The sequence below is a fragment of the Agelaius tricolor genome, unplaced genomic scaffold (genome assembly GCF_023055355.1).
Source record: "Agelaius tricolor isolate 1412-34295 unplaced genomic scaffold, bAgeTri1.0.p SCAF_112, whole genome shotgun sequence".
Lineage (NCBI taxonomy): Eukaryota > Metazoa > Chordata > Aves > Passeriformes > Icteridae > Agelaius > Agelaius tricolor.
Genome location: NW_027269372.1, coordinates 306,382 through 318,623, shown reverse-complemented (window position 1 = coordinate 318,623; position 12,242 = coordinate 306,382). Strand labels below are relative to the sequence as shown.

The 12,242-nt window shown below is 69.6% G+C and overlaps 1 protein-coding gene across 1 annotated transcript; it reads left to right on the top strand.

The window, feature by feature from the left end:
* The first annotated feature begins 1,935 nt into the window (after positions 1–1,935).
* Positions 1,936–10,131, top strand: MAP3K11 (mitogen-activated protein kinase kinase kinase 11). The gene is given in 12 exon segments (XM_071419617.1): positions 1,936–3,803; positions 3,806–4,138; positions 4,721–4,901; positions 5,482–5,630; positions 5,869–6,038; positions 7,048–7,279; positions 7,777–7,890; positions 7,996–8,062; positions 8,160–8,236; positions 8,643–8,677; positions 8,679–9,345; positions 9,606–10,131. Coding segments are annotated over 12 exon segments (2,556 nt in total). The 5' UTR covers positions 1,936–3,400; the 3' UTR covers positions 9,734–10,131.
* Positions 10,132–12,242: the final 2,111 nt, after the last annotated feature.

The window sequence follows — 12,242 nt, the reverse complement described above, 5'->3', positions numbered from 1 at the left end:
TCTCAAGGCCCTGGGGGGGGGGGTCCCCGTTGTCGCTCACCCCCAGCCCCATTGGTGGCCGTGTCCAGGTGTGGCAGCAGCTCCTGGGGACAGGTGACACCAGGTGGGTGAAGGGGGGGGGGGTCTCTGTGTTTTGGGGAGGGGGTCCCTGTGCCCCCCCCCCCCACTCACCGAGAGTTGGTTGAAGCCGCAGAGTTGAGGGGGGGTCGCGCTCGGCCACCGCAGCACCGAGAGCTCCAGAGCCCCCCCGGGGGGGGCTGTGAGGGGAGGGGGGAACACGAGGTGACCCCCAAATCCCAAAATACCCCCAGACCCCCCCCCCAACCCCATCACCACCCCACCACCCCCCAGACCCCTCCCCAAAACAAGAAGGGGGGGTATCCCCAACCCCTCAGACTAACCCGGGGTCCCGGGGGGCTGCGAGGGGGGGGACACAAAGTGACCTCCAAACCCCCCCCCCCAATCCCATCACCATCCCAGGACCCCCCCCAAAAAAGGGCAGGGAGACCCCCCCAGCCCCTCAGACTCACGCGGGGGTCCCTGGGGGCTGCCGGGGGCTGCGGGGGGGCAGCAGCGCCGCCGCCCCCCCCTCGGGGTCTCCCCGCCGGTCCCGGTCCCGGTCCCGGTCGAGGCGGGCGTGCAGCCGGAACGTGACGGCCTTGACGGCCCCGAAGAACGCGGCCACCAGGGCACAGTACAGGGCGGGCACGGCCCGGGACGGGGGCAGCGCCTGATCTCGGGCAGGGCGGGGGGTCAGCAGCCCCCAGAGACCCCCCAAGAGCCCCCCAAAGAGCCCCAAATACCCCACCTAAAGATACCCATTAATGCCCCTAAAGCCCCTCTAAAGACCCTCAAAGAACTCCTGAAGACTTCTCTAAAGATCCCAGTAAAGACCCCTCTAAATTCCCCCCAAAGATCCATCTAAAGACCCCAAAGAGCTCCCAAAGACATCCCTAAAGACACCCATAAAGACCCCTAAAGACGCCTCTAAAGTCCCCTATAAAGACTCCCTAAAGTCCCCATAAACATCCTCTAAAGGCCCCTGTAAAGACCCTCAAAGACCTCCTAAAGACTCCCCTAAAGATCCCCCTGAAGACGCCCATAAAGGCCCCCAAAGACCCCCATAAACACCCAAAGAGCCCTCCTAAAGTCCCCTCTAATGACACCCATAAAGACCCCTAAATACCCGTCTAAAGTCCCCTATAAAGACTCCCTAAAGTCCCAATAAACATCCTCTAAAGACCCCTTTAAAGACCCTCAAAGACCTCCTAAAGACTCCCCTATAGACCCCAAAGATCGCCCTGAAGACCCATAAGTACCCTCTAAAGAACCCCCTATCGACCCCCCAAAGATCTCCTCTAAAGACCCATAAAGACCCTTCAAGATCCTTCTAAAGACCCTTTAAAGACCCTCAAAGACTCCCCTAAAGATCCCCTGAAGATCCCTCTAAAGTCCCCCCAAAGAGCCCCCTAAATACCCTCGAAGACCCCCCTAAAACCTCCTCCAAAGACCCCCCTAAATACCCTCAAAGACCCCTCTAGAGTCCCCCTAAAGACCCCAGCCCCCCCCATTTCCACAGAACCCCCCTCAATTCCTCCCCCACGCCTCAGAGCCCCCCGAATCCCCCCGAAGCCCCTCCCGGACCCCCCGGTGGCCCCGTTCTCACCGAGTAGAGCCCGAGGGGCAGCCCCAGCAGGAAGAGCCACACGTAGAGCCGCACGCAGTTGGCGAACGCTCCCAGCTGCGGCTCCAGGAAGCAGCCGCCGGTCAGCGAGGCCCACACGCCCTGCCGGAGCACCCTGCAGCACCGCCTCCCCCCGCCATGGCGGCGCCGGGACCCCCCCGGGACCCCCCGAGCCTTCCCCGGGACCCCCCGAGCCTTCCCCGGGACCCCCAAACCCTCCCCGGGCTCCCGGCGCCGCTTCCCGGGTGCGCGCGATTTTTACGTCACAGAGACAAACCGCGCCCCCTCTCTTTGGACACGCCCCTTTCGTTACTCCGCCCTTTCGACCGATAAGCCACGCCCCTTTCCGGGTGTGGGCGTGGCCAAGCCCCGCCGTGCCCCCGGAGCGCGGAGGGCGCCCCCCAGCGGCTGCGGGCGGCGCCGCACCCCGGCCTTGGTGGGGAGCGGGGGAGGGCGGGGGGCGCACACGGGACCCCTCCCCACCCCGGGACCCCTCCCCACCCCGGTATCCGGGCCCGGACCCGCCCCTCCGCCCGCTCACGGTGTCCCGTGAGCCCACCGGGGGCAGCAGCGCCGCCCCCAGCCCCGTGCGGGGGTCCCGGGCTCAGCGCCGCTCCCCCCCTCCCCGCTCCGGCCTCTCTCGTCCGGTCCTTCCCCCCCCCACCCCTGCCCCCCACCCACGGCGTCCCGGTGCCCCCGGCCCGCCCCGTCCGGCGCTGGTTCCTTTTCCTTTGTCCCGGTGACAATGTCCCGGCTCCGCCTTCCCGGGGCCGCCTCAGCCAGCGCGGGGATCCGCCGGACCCCCGGGAGCCCAGAGCGGCCGGGCCGCCCCCTGCCCCCCCCCCGGGGACGCCGCCGGACGCCGCTTCCTCCTCCCCCCCCCCGCCCCGGGCCGCGGGGGCTCCGGCGGGACCAGCGGGACGGGACGGGGCGAGGGGGGCCCCGGGGGACGGGACGGGGAGGAGGGGACGGGGCACGGGGAGGGACGGGACCGGGGGGGCTGCGGGGGGTTGTGGTGGGTGGGGAGGGGGCGCGGGGACTCCCGGGGGGGCTGCGGGGACCCTTTGGAGCCACCGGGATCGGGGGATCCCCGGGGAGCGATAGGGACCGCGAGGAGTAACCGGGACCGCGGGGAGCCCCGGGATCTGTAGGGATCTGTAGGGACCCCCGGGATCTATAGGGACCTACCGGGACCCTCAGGGGCCACCGGGACCTATAGGGACCCCAGGGGATCCATTGGGACGCCCGGGATCTATAGGGACCACCGGGATCTATTGGGACCCCCAGGGACCACCAGGATCTATAGGGACCCCCAGGAATCCATAGGGACCCCAGGGGATCCATTGGGACCCCCGGGATCTATAGGGACCCCCCGGAATCCATAGGGACCCCCAGGATCTTTAGGGACCCCCGGAATCCATAGGGACCCCCTGGACCCCCCGGGGGGGCTGCACGGGGACCCCCCAGAGCTGTCAGACCCCACAGGCAGCACCTGCAGGGCTCAGGTGACCCCAGTGACCCCCCCAGGATATAAAAAGGGACCCATGGGGACCCCCTGGCACCCATAGGACCCCCCTGGGCACCCATAGGACCCCTCTGGGCACCCAGAGACCTCCCCCGGGCACCCCCAGGGGCTCCCTAAGCCCCCGAGCAGCTTCAGGACCCCCCCCCAAGCCCCCCCAGCGAGCCGGGGCTGGGGGGGGGGGGTCGCACCCCATGGAGTGGGGTCGGGCATCCCCCCCCTCCCCATCCCCCCCCGGCGGGGTCTCACTCCCCCCTCCCCTCCCCTCTCCCCGTCCCCCTTTTCCCTGTCCCCCCTTTTCCCACAGCGCTCCCCTTTCCCCCCTTCCAAGGGGGGGGTCCCGTTCCCCCTCCCCCGAGGGGGGGTCCCGCTCCCCTTTTCCCCTCTCCCCCCAGGGGTCCCGCTCCCCCTCCCCATCCCCGGGGGGCTCCCGTTCCCCGTCCCCTCCATCCCCGGGGGGCTCCCGTTCCCCGTCCCCTCCCTCCCCGGCCGGTTCCCGTTCCCCGTCGCCACCGGGCGGGTGGGAACCGGCCCGGGCGGCCTTCGGGGAGCTGCGGCTGGAGGAGGTGATCGGTGCCGGGGGCTTCGGCCGCGTTTTCCGGGTACCTGGCGGGGCCAGGTGGTGGCGGTGAAGGCGGCGAGGGGCGACGCGGGGGCGGCGGGGGCGGCGAGCCTGCGGCGGGAGGCGCGGCTCTACGCCCGCCTGCGACACCCCAACGTGGTGGCGCTGAGAGCCGTGTGCCTGGAGCCCCCCCACCTGTGCCTGGTGATGGAGTTTGCGGCGGGGGGGCCGCTCTCCAGGGCCCTGGCCGGCCGGAGGGTCCCCCCCGCCGTCCTGCTGGACTGGGCTCGCCAGGTGGCCCGGGGGATGCGGTACCTGCACTCCGGGACCCCCGTGCCCCTCATTCACCGAGACCTCAAGTCCAGCAATGGTGAGGTTTGGGGAGGGGGGGTGGTGGAGGGGTGGGGGTGGTTGGGGGTAGCGGGGTGGGGGAGCGGTTATCAGGGTCCTCAAGGGTGGGGGATCCCAGATATTGGGGTCCCCACTGTCCCCAAGGGTGGGGTATCCCAGATAATGGGGCCCACAGGGTAGGGGATCACAGATATTGGGGTTCCCAATGGTGGGGGATCTCAGATATTTGGGTCCTCAAGGGTGAGAGATCCCAGACATTGGGGTCACCAGGGTGGGGAATCTCAGACATTGGGATCCCCAGAGGGAGGAATTCCAGATATTGGTGTCCTCAAGAGTGGAGAATCACAGACATTGGGGTCTCCAGAGGGAGGAATCTCAGATATTGGGGTCTCCAAGGTGAGGAATCCCGGATATTGGGGTCCCCAGAACGAGGAATCCCAAATTTGGTGTCCCCACATCCCCGGGATGGGGCTCCCGCCTGTGCCCACCAGTACAGGGCTGCAGACCCCCGCGGTTTCCAGGCTGGGAAGGAGACCCCATATGTGTGTGTGGGGGGGTCGGGTCGCACTTTGGGGGTGTCCCTGACCCCGTTCCCCCCCAGTTCTGCTGGCCCAGCCCGTGGTGGGGGACGATGTGAGCGGGAAGACGCTGAAAATCACCGATTTCGGGCTGGCCCGCGAGTGGCAGCGAACGACCAAGATGAGCGCGGCCGGCACCTACGCCTGGATGGCCCCCGAGGTGATCCGGGCATCCACCTTCTCCAAGGGCAGCGACGTCTGGAGGTGGGCAGGGGTCCTGGGGGGTCGTGGGGGGGGCAGAACTCGGGGTTCAGGGTGGATTTTGGGGTCCCCGTAAGGATCCCATAGAGACCTCATGGAGACCCCACAGGTACCTTGCCCCACAGGGATGCCATAGAAACCCCATAGAGACCCCACAGGTACCCCATAGGGACTCTATAGAGACCCCCATAGAAACCCCATAGGGACCCCATAGAAACCCCATAGGGACCCCATAGGGACCCCATAGGTACCCTGCCCCATAGGGACCCTATAGAGACCCCACAGGGACTCCATAGAAACCCCATAGGGACCCTACAGAGAATAGAGACCCCACAGGGACTCCATAGAAACCCCATAGGACCCCATAGAGACCCCACAGGGACCCCACAGCGATGCCCCAGGTAACTTTAGGGTATCCCTGGCAGCTTTAGGGTGCTGTGGCAGCTTTGGGGGTGCCCATGAGGATTTAGGGCGCCCATTTGTGGGGTCACGGAGCTGCAGGTTTGGGTGCTTTACGGGGGGCACCTGGAGAGTTGTGGGGTGGTTTTAGGGGGTCTGACCCCTTTCTCCTGCCCCCCTAAAGTTATGGGGTGCTGCTGTGGGAGCTGCTGACCGGGGAGGTGCCGTACCGGGGCATTGACGGCCTGGCCGTGGCTTATGGGGTGGCCGTCAACAAACTGACCCTGCCCATCCCGAGCACCTGCCCCCCGCCCTTCGCCCAGCTCATGGCAGGTACGGGGGGTCCTGGGGGGCTTGGGGGGGCTGGGGGGGGTCTGGGGGGTCCTGTGGGGCCGGGGGGGTTTGGGGGGTCGTGGGCAATCAGAGGGGTTGGGGGGGTTGTGGGTCTGCAGGAGTTTGGGGGTGCTGGGATCCCTGGGGTTCTGGGGGTACCTGGGGGGTACCTGGGGGGTACCTGTGGGATATGGGGGTCCCTCAGGAGCCCCCCCAAGCCCCCCGGTTGCCCCCCCAGCCTGCTGGGAGCAGGACCCCCACCGGCGGCCGGGCTTCGGGACCATCCTGCGGCGCCTGGGGGGGCTGGAGCCGGCCGGGCTGGGGCCCCCCGAGTCCTTCCACTCCCTGCAGGAGTCCTGGCGCCGCGAGATCCAGGGGCTCTTCGACGAGCTCAGGGCCAGGGAGAAGGTGGGGACCCCCCAAAAAACTCCTGGGACCCCCCCCAAACTCCTGGGGCACCCCTGTTTGCACCTGGGACCCCTCCCCAACACCAGGACCCCCCAACTCTCAGAGTACCCCCTAAAACCTGCAACACCCCCCAAGCCTTAGCACCCCCCCAGAGACACCCCCAGACCCCCTTGGACCCCTTCACCATCCCAGGACCCCCCAAAACCCCGCTGAGACCCCCAAACCCCTCCCCATTGGCCCTGCCCTGCTTTGCTGCCACTCGGCGCCCCCATGACCCCATTGCCCCCATTGTCCCCATGACCCCATGACCTCATTGTCCCCATTGTCCTCTATGTCCCCATTGTCCCCATTGCCCCCATTGTCCCCATTGTCCCCATGACCCCATGACCTCATTCTCTCCATTGTCCCCATTGTCCCCATGACCCCATTGTCCCCGTTGTCCCCATTGTCCCCATTGTCCTCATGACGTCATTGTCCCCATTGTCCCCATTGTCCCCATTGTCCCCATGACCCCATTGTCTCCATGACCTCATTGTCCCCATTGTCCCCATTGTCCCCATTGTCCCCATGACCCCATTGTCCCCATGACCTCATTGTCCCCATTGTCCCCATCGCCCCCATGACCCCATTGCCCACATTGTCCCCATTGCCCCCATTGTCCCCACTGTCCCCATCGTCCCCATTGTCCCCATTGTCCCCATTGCCCCCATTTTCCCCATTGCCGCCGTTGCCCCCATCGCCCCCATGACCCAATTGTCCCCATGACCCCATTGCCCCCATTGCCCCCATTGTCCCCATGACCCCATTGTCCCCATTGCCCCCATTGGCCCCATCGCCCCCATGTCCCCATTGTCCCCATTGTCCTGATCGCCCCCATGACCCCATTGTCCCCATTGTCCCCATCACCCCATTGGCCCCATCGCCCCCATCGCCCCCATGGCCCCCATGACCCCCACGCCCCCGCAGCCCCCCCAGCCCCCCGACCCCCCCGGTGTGCGGTGCCCCCCAGGAGCTGCGCAGCCGGGAGGAGGCCGTGGCCAGGGCCTCGCGGGCCCAGCGCTCCCAGGCCGAGGCGCTGCGGCAGCGCGAGGCCGCCGTGGCCCGCAGGGAGCTCGAGGTGCTGGAGCGGGAGCTCAGCCTCCTGCTCAGGGGACCCCCCCGGCCCCCCCCGGCCCCCAAGAGACGCAGACCCCCCTTCAGGAGGCCGCGGAAACCGGCGGATCTCATCGGAATGCCCCAGGGTGGGGAAATGGGGCTGGGGGCTTCATGGGGGGCGGAAAAGGGGGTGGGGAGGGTTTGGTGGTGTTGGGGTTTTGGGGGGGGTTTGGGGGAGAAGGGGGGATTTGGGGTTTGGGAGGATGGGGGGTTCTAGGGGGTCTTATGGGAGATGGGGGGGGCTTGGGGGATTTGTGGATCTTGGGGGAGTTGGGGGGCTTGGGCGATTTGGGGGTCTGGAGGAGCTTTGGGGGTGTTTGGGACTTTGGGAGTGTTGGGGGCTTTGGGGATCCAGGGGATTTGGGGGGTCCTGAGGGAGCCAGGGGGCTTTGGGATATGTTGGGGGCTTTGGGGGGTGTTGGGAGCTTTGGGGGTCCAGGGGATTTGGGGGGTCCTGAGGGAGCCAAGGGGCTTTTGTGGCTCTGGGGATTTTGGGGTGCCAAAGGGTGTGTGGGTGCCTTTTGGGGGGTTTTTTGGGGGGGGTTTTGGGGCTCTGCTGACGGCGGCGCTCCCCCCTCCCCAGATTTCAAGCACCGCCTGACTGTCCAGGCATCCCCTGGGGGAGACCCCCGGAGCCACGACCCCGAGGATGGGCCGGGGGAATCCCCGCCCTTCCCCCGCCTGCGCGCCATCCAGCGTGAGTGACGTCATCCTCGGGGGGGGTGGGAAGGTGACATCACCCCCACGGTGACCCCTCCCCTGTGTGACCCCTCCCCCGTGTGTCCCCCCTGTTTGTCCCCAGTGGAGCCCGAGGAGGAGGAGGAGCCGCCGCGGGGCCGCGGGGGGCGGGGCGGTGCCCCCAATGGCAGGTGAGTGTCCCCCCCTGCCCCCCAATCCCTCGTGGGGGTCTGGGGAGGGGTCTCTGAACACCGGAACCCCCCCGGACCCTCGGGTGTTCCCCCCCAGGCGCCGCCTCCGCCCGGACGAGACCACCTGGTACCTGGACACGGAGGAGCTGAGCCCGGGGGACGCCTCCCCCAACGGTGGGTCCGGGTGGGCTCGGGGCTGGGGGGGGGGTCCCACCCCTGAGCACCCTTCCCCCAACACCTGGGACCCATCCCCAACACCTGGGACCCATCCCCAAACATCTGGGACCCCACCATGAACACCTGGGATCCCACCAAAAGCTTGGGACCCCTCCCCACAAACTCCTGGGACCCCTCCCCAACCACCCTGGGACCCCCCCAAACACCTGGAACATCCCCTATGCACACCTGGGACCCCTCCCCAAGCCCCCTGGGACCCCCCTAAACACCTGGAACATCCCCTATGCACACCTGGGCCCCCTCCCCGAGCACCTGGGGCGCCCCCCTTTGCGCCCTTCCCCAACACCTCCCCCCCCCCCCCCCTGCAGCCCCCTCCCCACGCTGACCCCGCCGTGTCCCGCAGGCGAGGCCGGGCCCCCGGAGGCTGAGGAGGGTCGGGGGGTCTCGGGGAGGGACCCCCCGGCTGCTGCGGCGGGCGCTGCTCAAGGGCTCGGCCCTGCTGGCGTCGCTGGGGCTGGGCCGGGAGTTGGCGCCCCCCGAATCCCCCCGGAGCCCCCCGCCCTCCCCCGGCCTCCTGCGCCTCTCCCCCCGCCGCTGGGAGCGCACCCTGGGGTCCCCCGAGTCACCCGGGACCCCCGAGACCGGGCGTGCCTGGAGCCCCGGGACCCCCGAGCCGAGCCAAGCCCGGAGCCCCGGATCCCCCGATCCCAGCGGGCTCCGGACCCCCGGGACCCCCGGGACCCCCGGGACCCCCGAGCAGGGGCGAGCCCGGATCCCCGGGACCCCGGATCCGAGTGGAGTTCGGACCCCCGGGACCCCCAGGACCCCCGGGACTCCCGAGCAGAGGCCAGCCCGGATCCCCAGGACCCTGGAGCTGAATTGGTCCTGGACCCCCGAGCAAGGGGGAGCCAGGACCCCCGGGACCCCCGGGACTCCCGAGCAGGGCCGAGCCCGGACCCCCGGGACCCCCGGCACCCCCGGGACCCCCGGGACCCCTGAGCCACGTCGTGCCCGGACCCCCGGGACCCCCGATCTGGGGCTGCAGCCGTCACCCCGGGGGGCTCGGAGACCCCGAGAGCTGAGCCCAGCCGGGACCCCCGAGTGGGGTAAATGGGACTGGGGGGGGTGGGGGGGTGGGGTGGGGGTCTGGGGGAGTTTGGGGCAGTTCTGGGGGGGTCGTGGGGCAGATTTGGGGTTCTGGTGGGCAGTGGGGGCACTGATGGGGTGTTCTGGGGGAGTTTGGGGCAGTTCTGGGGGGGTCGCGGGGCAGTTTTGGGGGGGTCTCAGGGGAGTTTTGGGGGGTCGCGGGGCAGTTTTGGGGTTCGGGGGTGATGGCCCCGCCCCCCATCCCTGCCCTTTCCCGCAGGCCCCGCCCGGCCCCGCCCCTCCCCGCTCCGCCCCCGCATCGATCCCTGGAGCTTCGTGTCCGCGGGGCCGCGCCGGGCCCCGCCCCCCGCCGAGCCCCGCCCCCGAGACCCCTTCACCGACCAATGAGAGCGCCCGCCGCGCTTTGGACCCGCCCCGCCACCCTCCGCCGACCAATGAGCGGCCGCGAGCGACGGATTGACAGCAGGAAGCCCCGCCCGCAACGCAGGCCACGCCCCACCGGGCTGTGATTGACAGCTACGAGGCGGAAGCCCCGCCCACGCCGGCGCGCCATTGGTCAAAGCAAAGGGCATTACAAAAGCCCCGCCCCACCTGGGCGGGGCCTTACGGCAGGAAACCACGCCCCCTCCTGGGGCAAACCAGGAAGCTCCGCCCTGATTGGTGGGCGCGCTGAGGCCCCACCCCCTGAGCGGAAGCCCCGCCCCCGGGCGGTCCCGACACTGGACGGGGGTCCCGGGAGCTTCGGGGGGCGCCTGTGACCAAATAAAACTCCCGAGACCCCAAAACTGCCGGGGCCGCCTCGTCCTGCCCTGGGGGGGCCGAAAATGGGGGGGGGGGGTCGCTGTGTTTGGGGGTCCCACCCCCCCTTGGAGGGGCTCTCTGGGCGTGGGGGGGGGGTCCCATCTGCTGCCCCCACCCCATCCTGGGGGTCCCGGCGCTTTTTGGGGGGGGGGATGGGGGGTCCTTTCCATCCTGGGGGGGTCCCAGTTTGGGGGATCCCATCTCCCCCCACCGTGCGGGGATTTTGGAGTTTGGGGGGGATTCAGGGGTTTGGGGGGGCTCCATCTTCCCCCAGCAGTTTGGGGGGGGGGTCCCCGTTTCCCTTTTTTGGGGGGGGGGTCTCAGCCGTTCCAGCGGGCCGCACCCCCCGCACGGGGGTTTTGTTTGGGGGGGCCCAGCACCTCCATACCCCATCTCGGGGCGGGGGGGCTCCAGGGAATTCCCGCCCCCACACGGGACAAACCCCGAGAGTTTTTGTGGGGGGGGGGGTCCCGAGAGAGTTTTTGGGGGGGGTCCCACCCCTCCCGTCCCGCCGCGCGCCCGACGCTGGAACCGGCGCGGCCATCCGGGCTCCTCCCCTCCCCCCACCTCCCCGCCCCCCCCCCCCCCAATTCCTGGAGCGGCCCCAGGGCCCGGCCCCCGCCCCCCCCCCCCAATCCAATCCCGTCCCATCCCAGCGCCATCCCAGGCGGCCGCGGGACCGCGCGAGCCCGGCGGGATCCCCCCCCCCACCCACGCACCCACCCGGGACACCCCCCCCGAGGGGACCCCGCAACCCGCGACACCCCTGGGGGGGGACCCCGCGCCCGCCCCCAAAAGGGGAACCCCCCCAAAAGGGACCCCTCGGCCTCTCCGGGCTGGGCGGCGCTGCCGTGGGGGGGGGGGAGCAGCGGGGTTTGAGAGGGGACAGACAGACAGACAGACAGACGGGATCCCCCCGCCCCCTGCCCATCCCGAGGGGCGGCCGGGACCCTTGCAAGGCTCCGGGAGCCCCCCCCGAGGGGTCGGCAGCGGCCGGAACCCCCCCGTGCCCCGCTCCGAGGGGTTCGCAGCGGCCGGGCCGGAGCTCGCGGGGGGCGCGGGGTCGGGGCGGGGGGCGCGGGGGTCGCGGGGCTGCGGGGGCAGAATGTGGCGCTGGGGGGGGCTCTGGGCGGCGCTGGCGGCGCTGGCGGCGCTGGGGGGGCGCGGGGGGGGCGCGGCCGTGGCCCGGGAGCGCTTCAAGGTGGTCTTCGCCCCCCTGATCTGCCGGAGGACGTGTCTGAAGGGGCTGTGCCGGGACTCGTGCCAGCCCGGCTCCAACATGACCCTGATCGGAGAGAACGGGCACGCGGCCGACACCCTGACCGGCTCCGGCTTCCGAGTGGGTGAGTGGCACCGGGGGACAGGGACAGGGACATGGGGACAGCCAGGGGGACACCGGGACAGCCGTGGGGACACCGAGACAGCTGTGGGGACAAGGGGATAGCCATGGGGACAGCGATGGGGACACCGGGACAGCCACGGGGACAGCCAGGGGGACACCGGGACAGCCAGGGGGACAGGGACACCCTGACCGGCTCCGGCTTCCGAGTGGGTGAGTGACACCAGGACACTGGGACAGGGATGGGGACATGGGGACAGGGACACAGGGACAGGGATGGGGACAGCGATGGGGACACAGGGACAGACAGGGGAACGGGGACACCGTGACCGGCTCCGACTTCTGAGTGGGTGAGTGACACCAGGACACTGGGACAGAGACACATGGGGACACAGGGACAGGGATGGCTCAGGTGTGGGGACAGCGCCGGGGCTGTGATGAGGGTGGGACAGGGCTGGGGACAGGGCCAAGGTGGGGACAGCAACGGGGACAGTGGGGACACGGGGGCTGTGATGGCACCGGGGCCGGGCTGGGAAAAAGGGGACAGAGGGACCTGGGGTGGTCTCGGGGGATTTGGGGGTGCTCTGGGTGACTCAGAGGATTTGGGGACGCTCCGAGGGTCCCCGGGGGAATTTGGGGACACTCCGGGGGTCTCGGGGGGCTCTCAGGGAATTTGGGGACACTCCGGGGGTCTCGGGGGGGCTCTCAGGGAATTTGGGGACACTCCGGGGGTCTCAGGTGTGTCTCCCCCCACAG